The 23,039-nt window shown below is 43.5% G+C and overlaps 1 protein-coding gene across 9 annotated transcripts in view; it reads left to right on the forward strand.

Moving 5' to 3' along the window:
• The first annotated feature begins 7,391 nt into the window (after positions 1-7,391).
• Positions 7,392-23,039, forward strand: part of Nrg3 (neuregulin 3) — a 977,464-nt gene continuing 961,816 nt past the window's right edge. For all 9 annotated transcript variants that reach the window (XM_075988670.1, XM_075988676.1, XM_075988671.1 and 6 more), the window contains exon 1: positions 7,392-8,339. In XM_075988670.1, the coding sequence (XP_075844785.1) occupies positions 7,520-8,339 (820 nt within the window). In that variant the 5' untranslated portion in view covers positions 7,392-7,519. The remainder of the gene's footprint in view (positions 8,340-23,039) is intronic.

A 23,039-nucleotide genomic window follows, 5' to 3' on the forward strand; every position in this document is an offset into this window, starting at 1 on the left:
TACACACATGCATGCATACACACAAACACGCACGCACAAACACACACACACATGTGCACGCATACACACGAGCTCACACACACACCATACATCTTAAAGGGCGGCACTGAAGTTCTGCTCTCCCATAAACCTCTCCGGCATAATACAGTGCAAGTGGAAGGCTCTTTAGGTAATGCTGCTGTCTGCTTTTCATCACTGCAATCAAATACAGATGACAACTCAACTAATAACTTCAAGCAGTTTATTTATTTCACAATTTTGGACTGTAAGAGCAGAATCTAACGTCTTTGTGAATTGAGACCTCAAGGGAGGACACTGGATGGCAAAGGCAGCAGTATTTGTTAAAGTTGGTGGTCATCTCTTTAGCCAGAAACATGAAATAACGCAGAGTAGGATTCTAAAATCCCCTTTGCGAGTATCTCCCAATGACCTAAAGACCTCTCATTAAGCACAATCTTTTAAGGTCACCACTATCTCTTAATACCAGCAGGTACACAGAGGCAATGGAGATTTTCATTAAGTAATCCTTGCTCCTATCTGCGTGTGACAGCCACAGCGCCAGGCTCATGACACCTGGCAGTTTTTAACTCTTTAATGACCTACTCCAGGATATCTGCATTTTGTCTTTAAAGAATGAGCCATATCAAGCATAAAAGTTTGGATATCGTATACAAAAGAAGACATGGGTTACAGAATACCTGAAAATCTTTAGAACTATAGACAATCCCAGAGAAAGTGCATAGGGGAAAGTAGAATACAGCCCACATACAGATCTTAATATTCTGTTAGAAAAAAAAAGTGAGGGCCATTCTAGAGGTATTGATTATTGTGGACAAGATCTCAGCGGCTAACACCAAAGCTGCTTTATCCTTCAGTTTCTCTGAGTGACTTAGAAGGATATCTGCCTGGTTGTAGGCATAATGTAAGCCAGGGGAGAATTATGGAAAATTATCTGTTTGCGTTCTCCCATGGAGAATCACGTGGACTGTTATGAAGGCTTCCCTCTAAATCGAAGAAAGTGGAGCACACACATTTCTAGAAAACACAGGTGAGGTGCAGCCAAAGAGTTATTTATACAAACATAAAATCACATCAGCTCTTTCTGAAAGCAACAGTATTACACCGCTTTTCTTAAGAATAATGAGGTTTGAGACAAGGATGTTTTTCCTCGGTTATAGGAAAGCACTTCAGAGAGGCAGTATCATAAGTTCATGTACAGTTGTAGCTTCTCTCCCTGCAGTCTGAACCAGGAGTGTGAGATTTGGGAAAATGGCCCGGTAGGATGCTTTTTGAGGTCTGGAGGAGGATGAACACTGGAGCTTTCTAGCTTTGTTTTCTCTGATCTTTCAGTGTTTGCCTGATGGAGTTTTCTGAGTCAGCTACTAAGGCAAATTTCCACCAGCCAGTCTTCAAATCTTAGATAGTAAGAATATGGTGATTTCAAGATGGTAGATGGTCAGGATTATCTATCCATTTGGGGGAAGAATACCAGCTACAGAAAGGAAAAAAAATTAACCAAATGTTGTGTCTTAATTAGGGTTTTCATTGCTATAAAGAGACACCATGACCATGTACAAAATCATTTAATTGGGGTGGCTTGCTTACAGTTTCAGAGGTTCATTCCACTTTTAAGACAGGAAGCATGACAGTGTCCAGATAGACATGGTGCTGGAATAGCTGAGAGTCCCACATCTTGCAGGCAATAGAAAATCACACTGAAGGAAGCTTGAGAAAAAGAGACCTCAAAGCCCACCCTGACAAGTAACATACTTCCTCCAACAAGGCCACACCCGCTAACAGGGCCACTGCCTTTGGGGGCTATTTAGAAACCACCACATGCTGGCTAAACAAACAGCAGTGGCAACTGAAAAATGCCAAGAATAAAGTGCTGTTTATTGCCTGAATATTGTGCTTGTATGAATTTGGTAGAAAAGAATGGTTTGTTCCTCTACAATATTGACCTCCTCCAGCTCTGAAGTCCAACTTTTGTCTGCTTCTGGTGGTGGTGGTGATGCTGCTGCTGTTGCTGCTCCTACTTCTGCCACTGCTTTGAGCCCACCCTGCAGTCTAACTAGCTGTTGCCTGATGTCTTCTTCCATGTTGAGGATGGACCCTGTGACTGTGATCCCCTTTAGCTAGCTCCCCTTGATCTTTCTAAGGATAGTTTGTCTATGTCAATTCAACATGACTCTCTCAAATACCCTGGGTTTTATTTTGAGCACTTTAAGTTTCTTATGAGTCTTCATTATCTTTATTTAAAGTCAAAGGACTCAGTATTTGTGTTCAAAACATAGCCTCTGGTGAATAGATGCACTTCCACAAAAGCCCAAATTTTAACCTATTTAGAAATTGTCCTATCCCAACTCCATCTGAAATTCACCACCATTTTTTTTTCTTAGCACCTCGTTTGAACTACCAATTCCACATCCTGATCTGGCCAGTGTTTAATTTATGATATTACTTAAATTCATTTGCTGACATTCCAAATTCATGAGACTTTTGGGTAATGTATTTTTTTTTTTTGCAACTTGTGTATGGCTACATCTGGAATTCCTCACCTTTCCATTCTCTGATGTTTGTTTTGTATTACTCACATAAATTATTGTTCATTTTATTGATGGCATAATGCATTGGAAAATTCCGTGAAGTCTTGATGTTGTGAAGACTGCTTTTTCTACCGGAAGATTTTCTGGTGTCCTTTTGGGTTGATCTTATACTTTGAGTTGATGAAGAGCCCAAAGAAATACATGAGGTCATTATTGAGAGATACAGAAAAGAGAGGATATTTCTATTTTCAAAAGGTCGTCACAATTTCTATAGAACTTTTATAGTTGCAGCCACAGTACTAGGCTCAGACTAAGCTAGGAGGTAAAAAGGAAATTGATATGGTCATGCAGAAGAAGGCAAGCTTCAGCAATTACAAAATGTTTATAGTGTGAGATATTTCCAGGTATCACACTGCTTCTAAACTTGAGTCCAGAGAGCAATATGGAGAATAACTGGGGTCTGTGAGACAGACTGGCTTTTAAGTGACTGTAGTATAATTTGATCACGGTTTATAGAAAACTCTGCCATTCAATGGTAGGAATGTGAAGTTCTCTGGCATTAAAAAAGGATGATGGTAAATAAGTTAGAGATATTTACACAAAGGATGCTTACTATAACAATGCCAAGAAAGCTTGTTTTTTTGTGGACCCATAATACAGTTCTCTTTTCTTGGTATTCTAGGGTTTATTTTTGGTTGCTATTGTTTGCTGTCAGTCACTTTCCCTACAAAATAAACTACATGAAAGGTGGGTTCTGCTCTTTCTTCTATCCTCCAAGCCTCACATCTGGTTCATGATGAATCAGCTAGGTGGAAAAAAAAAGAGGAAAAGTAATAAAATCAAAGCTTTTCTCAAAATTAAAGTCTCTTAAAGTCTGCCATTCCAAGTCTGGGCAGGCTTCCCCAAGCAGGAATAACTTCTTATGAGCTCTGAGGAGAATAAAGTGACTTGGGAGGCTGGACTGTTGTGTAGGATAACAGATTGGAAGTGTTTGGCCAGTGGTTACTCCCAACCTTGCAGTTCTTGATCAAGAATTTTTAGTAAGGGTCCCATCCTTAAAGACAATCATATTGTAATGACAGAAAGTAAATGGACTCATGTTTCTGAGCTTAGAGATTTAGAGTCTTTGAAAGAACTGAGTTTCCTCTGACTCAGAGAAGTAGCTGATGACCATTCTTCAAAGATACCACAGGTGAATAATCTCCTTAGTGATACATGTAGCAGCTCCATTTTATAGTTGAGAAAGCTGGTCCAAAGGTGCTTTTAATCATGACCAGAAGCAGAGATCTAACTTGAAACCAAGTCTTCATATGAACCTATCATAGTGCTTGGCTTCAATAAACTATATGAGTCATCAGAAGCAGGTAGGGGTCTTATTTACTATTCTCATTTTTTGATGGAATAGCTCTGGCTAAAGTGGCTTAAGAAAGGAAGGTGTTGCTCTTGCCACAGCATGAAGATGCAGATCATACAGTTAGGCAAGTCTGGTGGCCAAGTCTGGAGCTACCTGCTCACATTGCAGCCATGGGAAACAGAGCAATGCATGCTGGTGCTCAGCTATCTTTCTCCTTTTCTTCTGGAACTAGACATTAGTCTATAGACTATGGTTTGAGTGAGTCTTCCTGCCTCAACCAACCTCATCTAGAAAATCTCTCATTTTCCCAGAGGCTTGTCTCCTTGGTGCCTCTGTGCTGTGGGACAGTGGTCTTGTACCTTGTAAAGATTTGTCACTTGTATTGGTTTAATAAAACACTGATTGATCAGTAGCCAGGCAGGATGTATAGGCGGGGCGACTAGAAAAGGAGAATTCTTGGAAGAGGAAAGGGTCAGTCTGCAGTCATTACCCAGACACAGAGGAAAAAAAATGAGACTGCCTCGCTGATGAAAGGTACCAAAGCCATGTGGCTAACACAGACAACAACTATGGGTTAATGTAAGATGTGAGAATTAGTTAATAAGGAACCCGAGCTAATAGGCCAACCAGTTTTTAATTAATGTAGGCCTCTGTGTGTGTGTGTGTGTGTGTGTGTGTGTGTGTGTGTGTGTGTTTTAAAGAACTGAATGACTGAGGGACCGGATAGGACAGAAACCTCTGTCAACACCTCTAAGTTATTCCATATAACAGACTACCTTTGGCCCCTTAGGAGCAAGAGAGCCCACTACTTGATCTTGACTGTTGTGGATCCACTTCCCCAGTTCCAGTCCAAATGCTTACCACCTAGCACCAGAAAGCCTTACAGTACAACTCCATCCTGAGGATGGTTCCATCTGCTAACCATTTCTAGATGGCCCATTACAACCTGCTCCCTAATGGAAAATTATTAGTGCCTTGGCATTGGGCTCCCCTGCCTTCTCCCACTGGGGATGCTTTCCTGTGCTCCTGGAAAATATGAACTCAATAGGGAACCATGAATAAGCTCTTAGAGCCGAGTAGCAAGGAGAAGGAGAGAGAATTTGGAAAGAGAAGTTAAAAAAAAAAGACTTTGGGACACAATGAAGAGAATGTGGACATTGTCCAATTGTGGTTTCAGGAATAGAGAGTTTACCCACAGAAGCATTACAGCACCTCTCTGTGATTTGGATTTTTTCCAGTGGGGGAGGAAGAAGGCAAAGAACACAGAATACTGGGGGTGGGATGGTGATGAACTAAGTGCAGAAAAGAAATCTTCTTTCTCAAGTCGTCAACAGCAGTACCTACTGTAATGTGGAAAGACTTTTATTTACTGCATGAGACAGGCAGGGAGCAGATGCTTGGCAGCCCACAGAAGGTTAAGGCTGGGTTAATTTTTACTTATGCCTTGCATTAGAAAGCCAAGAGTATGGCTTCAACTCCCCCCCCCCTCCCCCGTTTGCAGTTCTCGGCACCATAATTCAGCACTGCTAGTTAGGGCATGTTCTGTCAAATTAAAAACCAAAGGTTTTCCTATGGGAGAAATCTCAGTGTTAGAGCTAAAAGAGGTGACAGCCACATTACTGCCATCAAAAATAATTTATTAATCATGCCAGTTCAAAGAACTCTGGTAGGCACAATTCCCCAAGGGCTTCCTGTTTGAACGCACTCTCTGCTCTTTGCCATCTCCTCAGAGTCGCATTCGCTTTTCCCCTCCTCACCTGTGAATAAAATAAAATGGATACCCAGGAAACTTCATCTTTGCCGAGTGGATCACAGGACAGGAGAATGCTGTCTGCACCAGCGTCCCCAGACAGTGCTGCCAGAGAGACTGTTAAGAAGTTGCTATTCCTAAGCCCCCATTCGTTTTTGGCGCTTGTAAAAGTAAATAAATAAATTTTAAAAATTTCCTTTTCGTTTCCACCTTAGCCTAGGAGTCTGGATAGTGTCGGGAAACATAGCTTTACACCAGTAGCATGTATTATATTAGTACCGGCTCTTGTTCAACCCTCTCTGTGCCACCCGGTCCTCAGGGAGGTACCACAGTGCACCCGATACTGAAAAGACTCCTGTCTCTCTGTACCCATGAGAAGAAACCGGCCACATAATTTGAGAGACTAGGCAGGATCTTTTTCTCATTTTTGCTTCTTGCTCTGTGACGTGTTTACTAGGGCGTACCTACATTTTTAAAAGACAGTACTTTTTAAAAGGTTAAGTTAATGGCTCGGAGATACTATTGCAGAAGCATCTTTTTCAGCAGTATCTCTTGGCAACTCCGAAGAGAACGTGCACCGCGGCGGGGCAGGGGAGCTCAGAGGCGCCCTCCCACCTATCACGCCCCTGCGCCTTCTCCCAGCAGCTTCAGTCTCTGACCTCGCAGGATCCTCAACAGACCCGCACAAGGCAGATCCCGACCTGCGGGTGCCACACATCTCCAATGAGGGTCCACTCACACCATTTATTTATCTAGCGCACTGGAAGAAAGCACCATTAGGTGTTGGTGGGAGGCGCTTGTCCGAATCCCACCCAGTCCGCGGCGATTCCGAACAGACACCCGCACCCTCTTGGCTGCCTGCGAGAAACCGCCTGGAGCAGCCTTTCGCTGGGGGATCAGTGCCGCCCAGGACCCCCCGTCGCGGTCGCCCATTTCTGCTCTCCTCTTCTATCCTGCAGCGGCTCCGAGGCTGTCTGGAATCCTCTGCGTGCTGGTCGGGGTGCGCCCCCGGGTCCCACGCTCCGCGGCGGCGGCGCTTGCCGGAGTTTGACTCAGGGGTGGCAGCGGCAGTGGCTGCGCAGAGCCGCGGGCGGCGGGAGCGAGGCGAGCCCGGCTGCTCGCCCTCTGCGCTGCGCTAGGATTGGTTTCTCCCGGAGAGCGCTGACCGAGGGTTGGCTGCGGGCCGGCTGAAGAACAGGTGCACCTCATCGCCCGGGCTCGCCGAGCAGCTACTGAGCATCGCACCGCACCGCACCGGGGCTAGGCGAGCAGCTGCCAGGCTGGCCCCCTGTGTCGGAATGCCGCTTGCCGGCGCCGGGCATCAAACGGCTGCCCGCCCGGACCTCTGAGGGCGACGTGAGGCTCTGAGGTGGGGGCAGCGGCAGCGCGGCCAGGTGCCCCAGGGAGCGAGCCGGGCGCGGCGCCCCAGGATGCCGGCGAGGCTGGAGTGCACACAGGCGGCGGGCAGCATCTACGGCGGCATCAGCATCAGCAACAGCGGCAGCATCAGCACCATCAGCAGTTGGGGGACCCCGGCGCGCAGGAGGCAGCTCGGCGGGCTGCAGACGTACCCCGCCGCTCCCTGACCGGCCGGCGGCGCCGGGGCCGGTCTCGCCCCTCTTCCGCGCTCCTCGCCGCCCCCTCCCCGGCCCGCGTCCCCTCCCCCGTCCTCTCCTCCCCGCCCGCCGCCCGCCTCTCGGGGGGAGGGGCGTGGGGGCAGGGAGCCGATTTGCATGCGGCCGCCGCGGCCGCTGCCTGCGCCGGAGCCCGCCGCCGCCGGAGCCCGCGCCCGCGCCCGCGCCCGGCCCGCGCGGCCCCATGCCTCTGGCGCGGCCCTCGGGGGGGCGAAGGTGAAGACCGGCTCCTAGGATGAGTGAAGGGGCGGCCGCTGCCTCGCCACCTGGTGCCGCTTCGGCAGCCGCCGCCTCGGCCGAGGAGGGCACCGCGGCGGCTGCGGCGGCGGGCGGGGGCCCGGACGGCGGCGGAGAAGGGGCGGCCGAGCCCCCCCGGGAGTTACGCTGTAGCGACTGCATCGTGTGGAACCGGCAGCAGACGTGGTTGTGCGTGGTGCCTCTGTTCATCGGCTTCATCGGCCTTGGGCTCAGCCTCATGCTGCTTAAATGGATCGTGGTGGGCTCCGTCAAGGAGTACGTGCCCACGGACCTGGTGGACTCCAAGGGAATGGGCCAGGACCCCTTCTTCCTCTCCAAGCCCAGCTCCTTCCCCAAGGCTATGGAAACCACCACTACGACCACTTCCACCATGTCCCCCGCCACCCCCTCTGCCGGCGGCGCCGCCTCCTCCAGGACGCCTAACCGGATTACCACCCGCTTGACCACCATCACGAGGGCGCCCACTCGCTTCCCTGGGCACCGGGTGCCCATGTGGGCAAGCCCGCGCTCTACCACGGCACGGAACACTGCGGTCCCCCCGACGGTCCTGTCCACCACGGTCCCTTTCTTCAGTAGCAGCACGCCAGGCTCCAGACCCCCAATGCCAGGAGCCCCTAGTACGCAGGCGATGCCTTCCTGGCCCACTGCGGCATATGCTACCTCCTCCTACCTCCACGATTCCACTCCCTCCTGGACCCTGTCACCCTTTCAGGATGCCGCGGCCGCCTCTTCTTCCTCACCCTCTTCCACCTCCTCCACTACCACCACCCCAGAAACTAGCACCAGCCCCAAATTTCGTAAGTAGACTCCTTGTCTCAGCAGTGATTTACTGCCGAGTTTCTTTCTGCTTTCTGGCTCTCTTTTCTCCTGGTTGCCACTTCCCCAATTACCCGGTTTGGGGCAGAGTGTGAGGCTATGGTTAAAAATGGCCTCAAGGGGGCCAAAGGTGTGGGTCTCCGCTGTGTCTGTGTATGGAGTAGGGGCATCCGGCAAGTGGAGGAGATCTCTAGAGCCAGGGCTCCTACTTCAGTGGGTCCCAAATAAGAATAGACTTCTGACTCCCTTAAAAGGGTTAAAGGAATGCAAAAGCTCCTCACTGCAGACTTGAGAGTGAGTCCAGGTTGTATTTTCCATAGTGGCCTGGGCAGGGATGAGACTATTCCCTTCCCGATGCACCCAATCCTTCCCGCCCTCCTGTGGGAAGCTTTTCTAAGCACAGCCAAAACTGGTTATGATAACCCACAAAAGGAAGTTATGACCAGTGTGGGGGTGAAGATCTGACGCAGGTATTTGGTAGTGGTGTCCATGGGATGTAGCTGTGGACTCTTCCAGTATCTCTGCCGGGCAGCGACTAGGAAGGGTTAATTAGAAGCCATTGGGAGAGGTAGGGAAATGAGGCGCTCCCAGATGGACCCCTCCCCTCAGCCTGTTCCTGGCCATTTCCAGGTGTGGAAATTGTGTCCAAGGCCAGTGGAGTGAGTTAACAGTGAGGAAATGCAAAGGGGACTCTGCAGATCTGCGGCCCCCAGGGTCCTGGAGAAGGAGGAGGATTTTTTTTCCTTCCCCCTTTCAGTTGTGCCAAGCCTTTGCTTTTGTTCCCTTCCCAGATGGGTGAGGGGTGTAAACCTGATCTCTTTCTCCCACCCTGCAGATGATGAGCAGACTAGGACCCGGCTTAGTACAATAGCCAAGCTCTTTGTAACATGTTCCCCTTTGGGTATCGCATTTCAGCCAGGCACAGTCGGTGCCAGTAGCGGCCAGTGTAAACCCTAAACATGGTCGCTTTCTCTTTGGAGCCCTATGCTTTCTATTTTTATGAGCGTTGCGGGTAACTAATTGACCTCCACCCCACCCTCTCCGCTTAGTGAACAGAAATCCCAGGAATCTTCTGTTTGTGCCTGAGCATCCGGATCAGAAAACACTTGTGCAACCTGTGAAGGTTATTCAGGACAAGCCCCCAGTATGTCAGTTCAAGTTCCAAGACAAGCCACTCTGAAAGAAACAGGAAAATAAAAAGAAAGAAAGAAAAGAAAAGAAACGGTCTGGATATGTTGCCCTTAGTATTCATGTTTTGAGCTGTAACATCTGGGAGAAAGAAAAAGTGTTCCTCCCTGCTCAGTGCTGGTAGGAATGTGATGGTTGCTTTCAGTTATTATTATTATTTAGTTTCCTGACCTCTGATTTTACCTAGGGTGTTATTTAACATTTGTGACTTTTTTTTTAAATGTCGTGCACTTGTAAGTAAAGGCCAGGGGACAGAGACTTGTGTTTTTACACTGCTTCAGAAAATTGCATCCATCACCCGGATGGTCCGTGGGAAATAGGAAAGCCAAGAGAAGGAAGGTTTTTGCCACAACCTGGAAAATCAGTAGAGCCGGCCCCTTGCAGTTTCCCCCTGTTTTGCTTGAAGTGGTGATTTCTGAGAGCACATTTTCCAGAAGAGGGATGGTGCTCCTGCTCCTTTCAGCAAATCTAGCTTGAGTGTTGTGGCCGGATAAAGGGTTGGTGCTGCTTCTGAGCACATTTATTGCACTGAAATAGGTTCCTATCTATGTTGGAGACCTTAGAATTTTAATCTATTCTGCAGCAGTTGATATAAATAATGGATTGTGGCCCTACTTCTCACCCCCGGGGCTGTGGGGAGCACAGTAGGGGCATTTCCCTGTCCTTTCTGTATTGATTTCCTACCTTTCTTTCTGAGATGGTCTTTAAAGAAGAACCCAAGGTAATTATTTCTGCCCCTCCATGATCTTGTTCTACATTCAGTAGAAGGGAGTGGATGGCAGCCTGTTTAATAAGTCATGGCTATTGACAGGACTCTGTGCCTTAAGGAAAGAGGTGGGACCTCTGTACAGGGTCTCAGTGCTTGCATAGACATGCCAGCCGTATTTGTTTCATTTGTACATAGGGTCCAGATCTTTCTCTGTCTGACATCTTTAAACGAGGGTTGAGTAAAGAGATGAAAATGCAAGTATGCAGATCTAGCAGTGAATGGCCTGATTTAGCTGCACTGAGAGGGGGCAATTTAATGAAAGGAATATGTAGTTTCCATAAAAATTTGAGTTATATGGGTAGGCTATATAGTCATTCAAAGGACAGTTATTTTTTTTTATGTAAGATTTTTTGACTGATTAGCAAGATGGGAGATAGTTCATTTGTGGGATTATCAACACTGCTATAGTAGGCTGAAACATGGCCCAAGTAGCTGTCATTCAAATTGTTAACTTGTTTGGGTTATGGCATTCAAGTTCCCAGATGATAAATGTATTTGTGCATATCACCCATCACTATATTTTAGTACGTTTGTTTCTTCCTTTGCTTCCCCACCCCCACTGTTCAGAATTCTCCTTCTGGCTTCTTTTGTGGCACCTGAAGGTAGTTAAAGATGATGCTAACCCAAATATTCTTCAATGTCCATGCCTTGGCTTTCTGAGAACAACATTTCATAGCTTAGAGGGTGAATACATTTGTGCTCCGCTTTGGCAATGTGGTGGCTGCTGTCTGTAAAATCTTCATAGCTCTTTGAGTAGAAGCTTGTTTATTGAGAAAGATATCGACTGTTCACTGGCCAAGGGTTAACTGGAATTTTGCAGAGAAAAGGATATTTTATTATTCACATTATTTGCTATGTGAAGGGCTCATTTTTTGATGATGGATTGAGGCAAAAAGTAAGACAACTTAAACAGTAAGCAAACAAAGAGAGTTTGGCATTTGACTTCTAGCTTCCTGACTCCAATCCTTGAGTCATGGGGTGTACCAAACTTCCCTGCATCTCTGGAACGTCTTGCCTTTCCAGTGACCCAGAGCTATCATTTTCTTTAGACTCATTTGAGAACAAATATCTTAAACATGCTGCTACTGTAAGATTAATTCAATATGATTCTCCTGAAGGAATTTTTGTCACCATGGTATAGATTAATAAGTGTTTTAGAGTCCAAAGGGACCATGCACTACAGGTAGAGAACAGTGATTTTGTAAAATGTACAAACACTTCCCCTTTGATGCAAGTTGGAATTGTTTCTTCCGATTTCAAACTTGGCTCTATTACTGCCAATGCAAACGGGTTGTTCGGGACTCTTGGAATTCTTTTACCTAGCTGGAAGCGCTGCTAACAGGTGGGAAAAAAGAAAGCCCAGGCCACTAATGACGTTCAAACCAAGTTAATGGTTTGTTCTTCCAGTCATCTTTGAATGCATCTAAGATCACGAATATTGAATAGTACACTCAGAGAAGGAATTTGAAGATAAAATGTCCTTTTGGTGTTTAAACATGGCATGGTGGTGGTTTCAGTTTGCCATCTAATTTAGTAAAGTTCTACCAAATCACATCCATTGTGATTTTAAAGGAGCCATTGCTCGCATCAGTTGCTTATTGCAATCAGAGTGCTCAGTGGCTTCATGAGCAGCCTCAGTTATAACTGATTTAAAAAGTTAAGCCTGTTTCTTATATACACGAGTCAAGACCTTCAGAAGACTCTTAGCAAAAAAGGTAGTGACCTCATAAATGCACGGTGGCAAAAATGGGAGAACTCAGAGCTCAGGATCAATGAAGTAAAATTGAATTTATTTTTCATATGAGCTTGTGTTGCTTTCTGAATATGTTTTTGTTTTCTTTGTCATTACTGCAGGAGTATGGGGTTTTTCTGCGTCAGCCTATTATACTGTGAATTTTAATGGCACACACTTGAATTTTGAGGGTCATTTTGTGATCCTAACCAGAAATAAAACAACAGCAATAACAATGTTGGGATAGGCATAGCTTTTCCAGACTGCTTTGTGGGCTCTTTTGAATTTAGTCTTACTTCATTGAGAACAGGTATTTTTCATCATCCCTTTTGCAACTTAGAGAACTGTAGTAGGGGTTGGAGGTTATCTTGCTAGTGGAGAATGTCTTGAAGGCTTGATTTATCAGGATAGCCACTTATATTTTTGTGCTGTTTGTCAAATAGATGTCTAAAAGTACATACTGTTTACTTGCAAACTTGTGAAGAAGGAAATAGACTAAAATCAAAATCACCAGCAAGCAAGCTGGCTTGTGGCATTTTCTGCTACTGAAGGACTCAGGCTCTCTAAGATGACTGTGAACCACATCAGAAGTCCTGGTACCGATTTGAAATCGGCGCTGTCTCCAGAGAGCCAATGTGTGTATGAGACGAAGTTGCCTTTCCCTCTGGATTTTCCAAGCCTCCTTCTGGTTACACCACAATGGAACAAAGATGGCTTTCAACTCATTCTATCATAGAAACTCTTTCCTCAGATCCTCACATTGAGAGCCAAAACATGTCTCAATAGTCTATCAGAGATGCTGAAATGAAAGATGAAAATTAGCCCTGAAATAGAGAAAAGCAGAGGGTGAGACATAAGTCTAAGTCTTTTAAATGCATTTGGGATCACTTCTGGAGAGAACTGGAATTCACATCGGTCTCACTGTATCTTCAGAGGTCCGTGCTGGGAAAGAACAGTACGGTGTTGCCTTGAAAAAATGGTATTGGCAAAGTCTGAGCCCCTAGACACTCTATTCATCTTTACCTGGGAGCATTCCTTGTAGGCCTGTGCACCCAAGGAAAAGCAAAGGGGAAAGGACCAAATCGGCTGTGGGCTCATCTAAGGCTGATAGCAGGCCTGCCTAGGTTTCCCTGCTCACCTGTCAGGGAAAAGGGTTTATCCTTCCAGAGTATTCACTCCTTCCTATAGCCCACTCCGTTACTGTACTGAAGAATGACTGTGGCAGAATCTTTCTTACAGGCTCTTAACTGTATATTTGTTGCTCATAGCTTTATTTCTTTATTTTGGTATAAATACTACTCTCAATACAGGAAATTCTCTTAAATATATACATTTAACTCCATGTAATTTCAAGTTCTTTTTTTTTTAGGTGTGTGTGTGTGTGTGTGTGTACTGGTATTTTCTTCTTTATTTTTGTTTGACATTTCATAGATTTGTATAATAGTTTAAACAAATTTTTTTTTCAGTAAAAGGCATATTGAACTTCCTTAGTTTATTTAGGAAGTTAAAACATATCTTTCCCCTTATATAACTGAACTACTAACTGCTATGATACTTTAGAAATTTATTTAAAATACTGATGGACTATTACTGACAATTTACTTTTCTACATGAGATTGGCTTATAAAACATTAGTTTTGATTGCATTTATTTGATTCAACACTGCAATTGTACAATTGAATATGTTATATACTTTCATGTATTTTCATAGCTTATGTGATACATTTTATCTTTTATATTCATTTATTAAACATTTGCTCTGAAGCCCTAAGTGTTCTTTGTTGTTCTTTTTTATTTTAGAAAGTTTATAGAAATCATTGCTTAAAAAGGAGATACCAGGGGTCATGACACATGCCTTTATTTCCAACACTCAGTAGGCAGAGATCTGTGCATTTGGATCTGTGCAGGTTGGAGGCCACTTTGGTCCACATAGAAAGCTCCATACCAGCCAGGACTACAGAATAACACCCTGTCTCAAAAAAGAAATAAAAGGAATAAAAAAAGGAAGGAAGGTTACAATTAAACAATATAGATTCATTCTTCACATATCTTGATTTGGGGCCATAGTTGATTCTTGACTATGTATCCACTTATTTAAGAATAGCATGTGTTTTCAAGATATCTCTTACTAATTACTGGTTTCTTTTTAAGGCATTAGGGAAGAAGCTGGATGGGGCGATACATAATTACGCTCCTATCTCTTGAGGTCAAGACAGGAGCTTGAGTTAAAAGCCAGCCTGAACTTTACTGCAAGATCTAGTCTTAAAAAATAAATATAAAACAAGACACAACAAGGCACATTAGTGAAGGCATTTGCAGGCAAATGATTTTCACAGACACTGTAATATGTTCCCTGGGAATCATTTAAAGCTTCATTCCTTGCCCATCTAATTTCAGGTAATTTCTTTCCTTAAAAGAAATAACCTCACCTTTTGGAGTTTCCTCAAAACATTCAACTACGATTTAATCGAAACTACAATTACCTTGCATTTCTACAATTATGTATCATTGGCTTCCATACATAATATTTAGCTAAATTGCATAATTGTCATAACACTGGCACAGCGACGTTTGTTACCCCAACCATGTTAGTAAAATAATAATTCACCCGGCAGCTGCGGAGTTGTGTGGAGTGCCACGAGGCTGACCTTTCCACTGCGTCTGGGTGTACGTGCCTCTCAGAAGGACGGAAGGTGGTCAAAGGCGGCTAGGTAAAGAGAGTAATACGGGAAAATTGACTTGTGTAGAAGGTGACAATCAGTGAAACCACACAGAGATGCTTATCATCAACAATGATGATGACAATGACAGCCACAAACTCCCCATCTTTGTTTCTTATACTGAGGGACTGCACAACTGAGAACACCGATTCGTATTCCCATAACTTAAAGTTTCCCCCATGACATCCTGAGAGGGATAGTCACAGCCTCACTCTGCACCACTCCCGTGAGACACTCTGCTGCTGAGACTTGGGATTGTCATGCAGGAGCACACTGGTCGCTATGCTGAGTTGAAATGCTGGAGCTTGTTTGCTGTCCTTCATCTCTTCACTCTCTGTTGTCATACCACCGCTTGCCCAGGAAGAGGCTGTACAGGAATCTTCCTCACTCAATTGTTCAGAAACAAGAGTCTGCCATTTCTCTCCCTCTCGCTCCCTTCCTCCCTCCCTCCCTTCCTCCCTCCCTCCCTCCCTCCCTCCCTCCCTCCCTCCCTCCCTCCCTCTCTCTGTTTAAATATTCATTTTACATACCAACCACAGTTCCCCCTCCTTCCCCTCCTCCTGCTCCACCACCTTTTTCCTCCCCAGTCCACCCCCTCATCCACTCCTCAGAAAGGGTATGGCCTCCCATGGGGAGCCAGAAAAACCTGGCAGAATAAGTTGAGGCGACACCAAGTCCCTCCCTGCGACATCAAGGCTGAGCAAGGCATTCCACCGTAGAGAATGGGCTCCAAAAAGCCAGCTGATGCATCAGGGATAGATCCTGGTCCCACTCCCAGAGGCCCTCAAACAGACCAAGCTACACAACTGTGGCCCACATCCAGGGGGGCACCTAGTTTGGTCCCATGCAGGCTCCTCGGCTGTTGGTTTAGAGTGGTGAGCTCCCCTGAGCCTGGGTGGGAGACAGACATTTCTAATCCATTGTTTGTTAGATTGAGTTCTTAATCATTTGGACGTAAGTTTAACACAGAGACGAACTGAATTTTGGGAGAAAATGTAGGCACACTGCAAGTCTGAAGCACACAATGATCTGGTGCTCAAAAGACACAGTGCTCCAGGGACCCATTTTGTGCCATTCTCGCAGAGCCTTATTGTCACCAGGTCCTTAAAGTTTGGGCAGAATTTAAGTGAAAATAGGGAATATTTGCATCATATTCTGTTCCCATCTTAGCAGTTGTAATAAATGAAGTTCTGGAGGGCAAACAGGTTTATTTCTCCACGGAAGACCTTTTTTAGATATGTGTCTGTACTGGAGAACCTTAATATCATTTTTGGAAAATCTCTGTTATGAAGTCTGTCTGTTGGAAACTTCTTCCTCACTTGCTGTTGTTATAAGTGTTAATACTTTGAGGAAGGCTAGTTACTGTTCATAATCACAGGTTGCTTTTCCTGAGCATGAAAAGGGCCAGCCAGAGACAGTTCTGCAAAACCAAATTGTGAATTAAGTTTAATTACAGCATTTTAACAGTGTCTATGAGTAAGATTTGTTCTCGTGGCAATTTCTGGCAGATACGCACACATCCTAGATGCAACAAAGACCAAAAGAACAGTTTGTTTGTTTTTTTTTGTCTATTTTAAAAGACTCCATACAATTACTTTTGCATTAATATGACATAGGATTGTGATAGTAGCAATGTCTTACTATTATCCTTTAATAAAAATTGTTAAGCGTACGAGTCTGTCTCACTTTCCCAAGACTACACACAGCCTAAAATATGATCACCCATGTCAATTACCATAGGTTAATAGTTCTCTCTAAGAGAAAACCTGACATCATTTTGAGGTCAGGTTTACTTTAGTTCCATATGACGTTTTACTTTGAGCTATGGGAGGATTGTTCATTCACGGGAGCCAAGTCTTGGAAGAAATTTGAGACTTAGGTAACAATGGAAATGAGGATGGCCACGTGGAGTCTTCCTGTGAGCCAAGACAGTTTGTGTTACCTTGGCATTCTTTATCTGGCTTTTTACTTTTTTTTAAAAGATAAGCTCAAATATGCTTAGTATATTTGTGTGGGTAATGAACTGGCCTGAAAGTGGTCCTGTGATATGATTGGAACATGTTTAAGTTGAAAAGTCTTGGGGGTGATTGGCAATATAGAAGGAGTACTTGACAGACAAATAACGGATTACCAGGAAATACCAGAGTCCCAAAATATGAGGTGACTACCATCAACCATCCAGAAGATCTACGTGGAATATTAATGAGACATGGTATTTATCAAAAGACATCGCAAAACAGACCCACGCGTTACTTCATTATTTCTTATTTGTGTATCCAGTCTTTTTTTAATGAAAAGAATATTCCATTGGATAAACCGAAAGAGAATTGAGACTATTAATGCAAAACTTATGAAAAATTACAGAATGTTTGGAGGTATAGAGGCAAGCATAGAATACTTGACTCTATAAATGCCCCCTACTTCTAACACACACATATAGAAAAATGGAAACTGATTAATTAGTAAGTTTGTGTTATAATCTTTGAATAACTGTTCTGAAAACCAGAGGCATAACATTAGGAAACTTTACTATCAAAACCCAAGATGCCATGAGTCAAACAAAGAATGACAGTTCTGTCAGAAAGAGGTAGGGTGGGCAGGCGGATCTCTGTGAGTTCGAGGCCAGCCTGGTCTACAAGAGCTAGTTCCAGGACAGGAACCAAAAAGCTATGGAGAAACCCTGTCTCGAAAATTCAAAAAAAAAAAAAAAAAAAGAAAAGAAAAGAAAAGAAAGAAAGAAAGAAAGAAAGAAAGAAGTAGGGTGGGATGCTTTGTGACATGCATGGGACATCTGCATTCTTAGGAACAGAAACAAAGGAGGAGTCAATTCAGGCAGGGAGCAAGGAATGGGAGAGAGGAAGGAGGGAAAACTGTGGCTGGGATGTGAAATGAACGAATAAATTTAATAAAAAAAAGAAACAAGGCAGGGAAATTCCTTGCACACATTTATTGCTGAAGAATCGCTGATGTTGGTGTGGTGGTAAGCTCTATTAGTTAAAAAACACGATGATGTGAATAATTATTTATAATAAATGCTTATTTTTAATTGAATCATGCTTAACTGAATTTTTGGTATGATGCTCTGTCTTCATATTTAATTACTGATGAATGAATAGTCAGAATCAATATGAGAATTCTCCCTTTCAGAAGTGAGTGATGTTTACCAGTATTATTATATTAGCTTCCAGCAATGTTTATGTTCAATTGTTCTTATAATTGTGGATAAGTAATATATTAAATATTTTACAAACCAATGAATTAATTGTGGTTTATATTAGAACTAAGTAGATTATATTTTGAAAAATGACCATGGAAGAAATTGAACAAGTTAAAAGAAGAATATATTTATATTTGGACAAGAAATTAGTACCGGTATTGTCTCACACTCAAGTGAATCTAAAAAAAAGAATCACAATATATATAGTGTGTGTAATTTTTCAAAAGGCAGACTTTTCATGTATATATTTGGTCAGAGAGAAGCTTTAAGTTCTATCAAATATTTGGCATTTTATGCTTCATTTTAAGTTATATATTTTTAGATTAAGTAAAGAAATTAGAAAATAAAGTTTTATTTACATAAGGTGTTGTTAGAGGCCATTAGATTTGGTTTTAATGACTTTAGTCTTTTAAGATCTTAAGGATCTTAGGAAATGGAAAAAGTTTATTATTATTATTATTACCCGCAACTACTTATGGTAGAAAATTAAATAAGATGTCAAATTTCCTTAAGCTTTATAGATTTAAAGATATGGTTAATATTTAGTAACCAAATTAAAAAGCATTTCAGCATTAGTGGATATTTCTAGATTATTTTTTGAGAATATAGTTATTCTGCTGTACTATTCTATGTCTTCTACATTTTAGTTAATGGACCCCAGTTATCTCTGCAATCACAAGTGGTTAAGCTGTTGAAGTAAAGAATAATCCTCACACATTAGTTTGATTTGGGGGTTATTGGTGCTGCTTCTCTGTAGATGTTTCATTTTCGTCATTTGCCTCTGTGTTTTAACTCATGGTGTCAGCATGAAGGGGTTGATGAGTTGAGGCCCTGCTAGAAACTGTATTTTCCTTTGCTACCACCTTCTGGGAAGCTCTGTGGTTTAACCTAGCCTTGGTCTTTTATGGGCAGGGACAGGTATGGACATTTAGTGAGAATCTGCAGATGTTCAGCAGTCTTCAGTATTGTTTTTATGGATGGAAGTAGCCAGCAGAAGCTAAGTCCCGTTTGTTATTTGCATGTTTGTTAAAGGTGAGAGGAAAATGACCAGAAGAAAGGTTCCTGTTAGATCTTAGAAGGCTCACATCCAACAAATGAGCGAATTTGTGGAAAGACTAATCCAGATGTTTGCTAAGGACCGTGAACAACTTTCAGATTTGACAGACTAGGAAGCTGAACTACAGATAGGCACGCTGCATGGATCAGGAGCCAGAATAAAGGAGCCATTTGTAGGGAGCAAAAGATAAGCTGTGTTCAAAGTTCCACAAAGAGCTCCCAGTCATAATGCGGAACAGGAAGAATTGGAATGGCAATGTGGTTCTATTTATATAATGTTTGACTAGGAAAATCCAAGCTATTGATCGCCCTTAGGGAGTAAGGAGCTTAGCCCCATTGCTCACATTTTGCATATTATTTTGGCTGTTGCTTACAGGAGACATTTAATTAGATAAAATAAATTCATATGCATTCCTTTGGCCCATCTAGTTTTTATATACATCAACACAAATTTTAAATATTTTTTAGCCCCTTTCTGTGACTTTTGCCAATGCAAATTCACATCGTGGACTGCTCTTAAGAGTTTTCCCATTTGTAGACCCTAGACCATAACTGCAGTTCTTTATAGTCTGCAAGATGCAGACAGTCTTTCTGACTTTTATTTCAGAGATCTGAGCTGAGAGGATATTCCATACAGTCAGTCACACCCCTTTCTGATTTAAGCTTTACTGAATGGATATCTAAGTCAAACTTAGCTTCCTTTATATCAGGAGTGCTTCTTAAACAGTATAAGTCATGTATTCCTCATGTATATTTGTGTGCTTTTATAGTGTCTTTATACCAGCTCTGCAATTAAAGGTGCATAATTCGCATGTGTTCTAATTTGTATCCCATGGCTGTGATGAAATACTTGAACCAACTGCGGTAAGAAAGGGTTTACTTGGCTTATATTTCCAGCTCATGAAACATCATTGAGGGAAATCAGAAGCAGGAATTAAACCAGGAACTTGAAGCAGAACTCATGGAGGAATGTGCTTACTCTCTTGGTCTCTGGCTTTTACTCAGCTAACTTTTTCAGACAGCCAAGGCCAGCTGTTTGGTGATGGTGCACCCCAGTCCACAATGTGCTGGACCCTTCCGCATCAATCATCAACCAAGAAACTCTCTTTTAGACATGATCGTAGGCCAGTCCGAGCAAGGCAGTTCTTCCGAGGTGACTTTAAGTTGTGCTAAGCTGACAGTAGAAACTGACATGGATAAGAAAGCCAATTCAGTATTTAAATCTGTGGTTTTGTTGAGAAAGGGAATGTATGTATGAGAGATTGCATAATCTCTGAAGTATATTTCCAACATGAAAGTATGTCAGACAATTTCAGAAACGAGCCGTTGGTGCTAAGGAGAATTTCTTTTGGACAGAGAAATACAGAAGTGAGGGCAAGGGGAGAAACTGGTAATAAACCAAGACGGAGCTCTGCAGTACCTGCACTGGAGAAACTGGTAGGGGTGTTGGATGTAGCTTTCCTCGGTAGGTTCTTTATGGTGAACAAAGTGGTTGGCATTACTAACTTTAGTTGTCGGTATGTAAATACACACATGCAGTTCTCGCATCTATGATATGAGCCCTCCAGAAAGCCCTGAGCCAGCCTCATATTGCACAGACGCCATCATCTTCCATCTCTCGGTCCTACCCACGTGATGAATGCAGCCTGGGAACCTAAACCAGCATTCCTTTTGAATGCTATGCCACATCAGCATTTTATCCCCAGAGGTGCTGAGTGGGCTCCGGGAAGAGGGTCCCAGATGCAATCAGAAAAGATGTGTGTGTGTGTGTGTGTTTGCGCACACGTGTGCACATGCACGCGACAATCAATTCACACAGGAGGCTTCGCCTCTGTGAAGTTGGAACACAGTCGCAGGTTAATTCAGGTGAAGACAGGCAATCAGGGGCTTCCTCTTGTTATTCTCCTAGTATCTCCTCTTTCAAATTTTTGGATATTGGAAAGCTGTTATTTTGGGTTAAATCTAGGGCTGTGTTGATGTGACTATGGATAAACTAAGCATCCTTGAAACACAGCAATTCTCCTGCTTCGTGCAGCACTTTGAAGCAGAAGCCGAGTGAAGTCAATACTTAAATATATCCTGCACAGATCAGAGCGTATGTCTTTGAGTAATTTTCAGTAAGTTAGCCTTGGGGTATCTTTAGAATGCCCTGCCCATGGAGACCTGGCATCTGCTGGACATATTAGAGGCACTGTCACTTCCTTGCCTTGCTTCTGGTTGTGGCCTCTTGAGTTCCTCTCCATGATAAGAACCCGCTCTAGGGAAAGGAGAGACTCCTTGTCACTTCTCCAGAGTTTTGAGTGTAAATGCTAAATCAGCAGTAATAGCAAAGGTATCACTTCTATATTTCCCATGGATCAGATAATTTCCACTGACATCAACGCTTTTAATATGCCGGTTGACGTATACTGGTGTTATTTGCTTGGATATTTTCAGTTGTTTTTATTGACACAGGCAAATGGAAGTCTTAGTTGTTTGTGCATGCCTTTTTTTTTTTTTGCATTTAACCAGAGGATAATTGTTTTGGAAAGGAAGGCAAGGAAGGAGATCTGGGTTTTAGAAGAATCCTTACTGAGTGTGTGTTTCTCCTTCATCCTTCTGTGCTACCACGCCGAGGCTCATCTTTCACTGTGAGCCACTCTGAGCAATCTATGAGAAATAATGAAATGCTATTACTTGCCTTGGTCTACAAATGGCTGAGTGTTGTAAAAGTCTGAACAGTGCCACTATGTCTAAATGACTAGATAACACATAGGTGTTAACCTTGAAGAGAAGAGGTTAATGACCATCAGGCATCAGAAACTGCCTTGCCTAGTCTTTCTAGAAGGAAAGCATGAAGTCTTTCCCCAGTTTTATTGGCTGGAATCAATGGTGGTTTGAACAGGTGGGTATGTACCACTGACTGAATGGTCTTTCCCAGGTAGTAGATGCTAGCATGCCACAATATATACATGTTGTTTGGGCTTTGTTTCTGAAATGGTGGCTTAAAGAACACACTGAATCATTTCTTTTTAAATCAGACTTCAGTTCTATAGATATATCACTTTTTTATCAAAATTAACTTTTATCATGGTATTTGTGTGGTGTCTCATCCTCATTTTCAAGAATGGAACCAATCCAAATGTGTGCAACTGCAACATGCCCCTCTCGCCTCCCTGGTCCTCTGCAGTGTACAATGGCAGAATGTTGTTCACAGCAAATGCCGGCTCTCTTCATCTTGCTTGCCATAAAATACCTGTGTATCTAAGTGCTAGGATATGAACACTTTAATTGCTCACTACAGACTGTCTTTATGCACTGCACTCCCATTGTGAAAATTGAATTAAATTGCTGGTCCATGAGGTCTTTATGTGGAAAGTAGTGTCTCTACACATTCAAACCATGGAAAAGGTGATCTCTGGCTACTGAGACTTCTAAACTCAAAAACTCGGCTGAATTTTAGCACTGAATTTTCTCACATTTCTCCAGCATTATCCCTCTGCCAAATACAATATCCTGTTCCCCCAGCAGCAGAGCTTCTGCTCCCCACGTATCAGCTGTAAGGTATGAATTGAATTGCTTTAAAATAGATCGCATTTCAGAGGAGTGCTCTAGTTGTCCTCTCAATTTCTTTTCACTTCAGTGCTGAGAAGTCCACTTTAATCTTCAATTATTAGTGACATGCAATCAAGTGAACCTCTTGACCTTCACCAAAGAGAGGGGTTTTCATGCTAGGAACGTTGGGTGGTTGGTTCCAGATCAACAAAGATTGCTACTATTTATTAGAGGAGAGGGATTCAGAAAGAAAGGTGATTCGTTCAAAGCACTGCATGGCTCTTCTTCCCATCATGTGCTTTCTACAAGAGTTGGGAAGGGCGGCTGAGGAGCTGTGTGCTCTTAACAGTGTGGCCACTCTTGGGTATCTGAGAATGAACTCAGAGGTCAAAATACTGATGTTGGTCTATGTCTCCATCTCCACTGGGCTGCTACCACCTTCTCTGAAACTATGAGCTGCTCATT

This window comes from Microtus pennsylvanicus, chromosome 10, assembly GCF_037038515.1.
Source record: "Microtus pennsylvanicus isolate mMicPen1 chromosome 10, mMicPen1.hap1, whole genome shotgun sequence".
NCBI classification, from domain to species: domain Eukaryota; kingdom Metazoa; phylum Chordata; class Mammalia; order Rodentia; family Cricetidae; genus Microtus; species Microtus pennsylvanicus.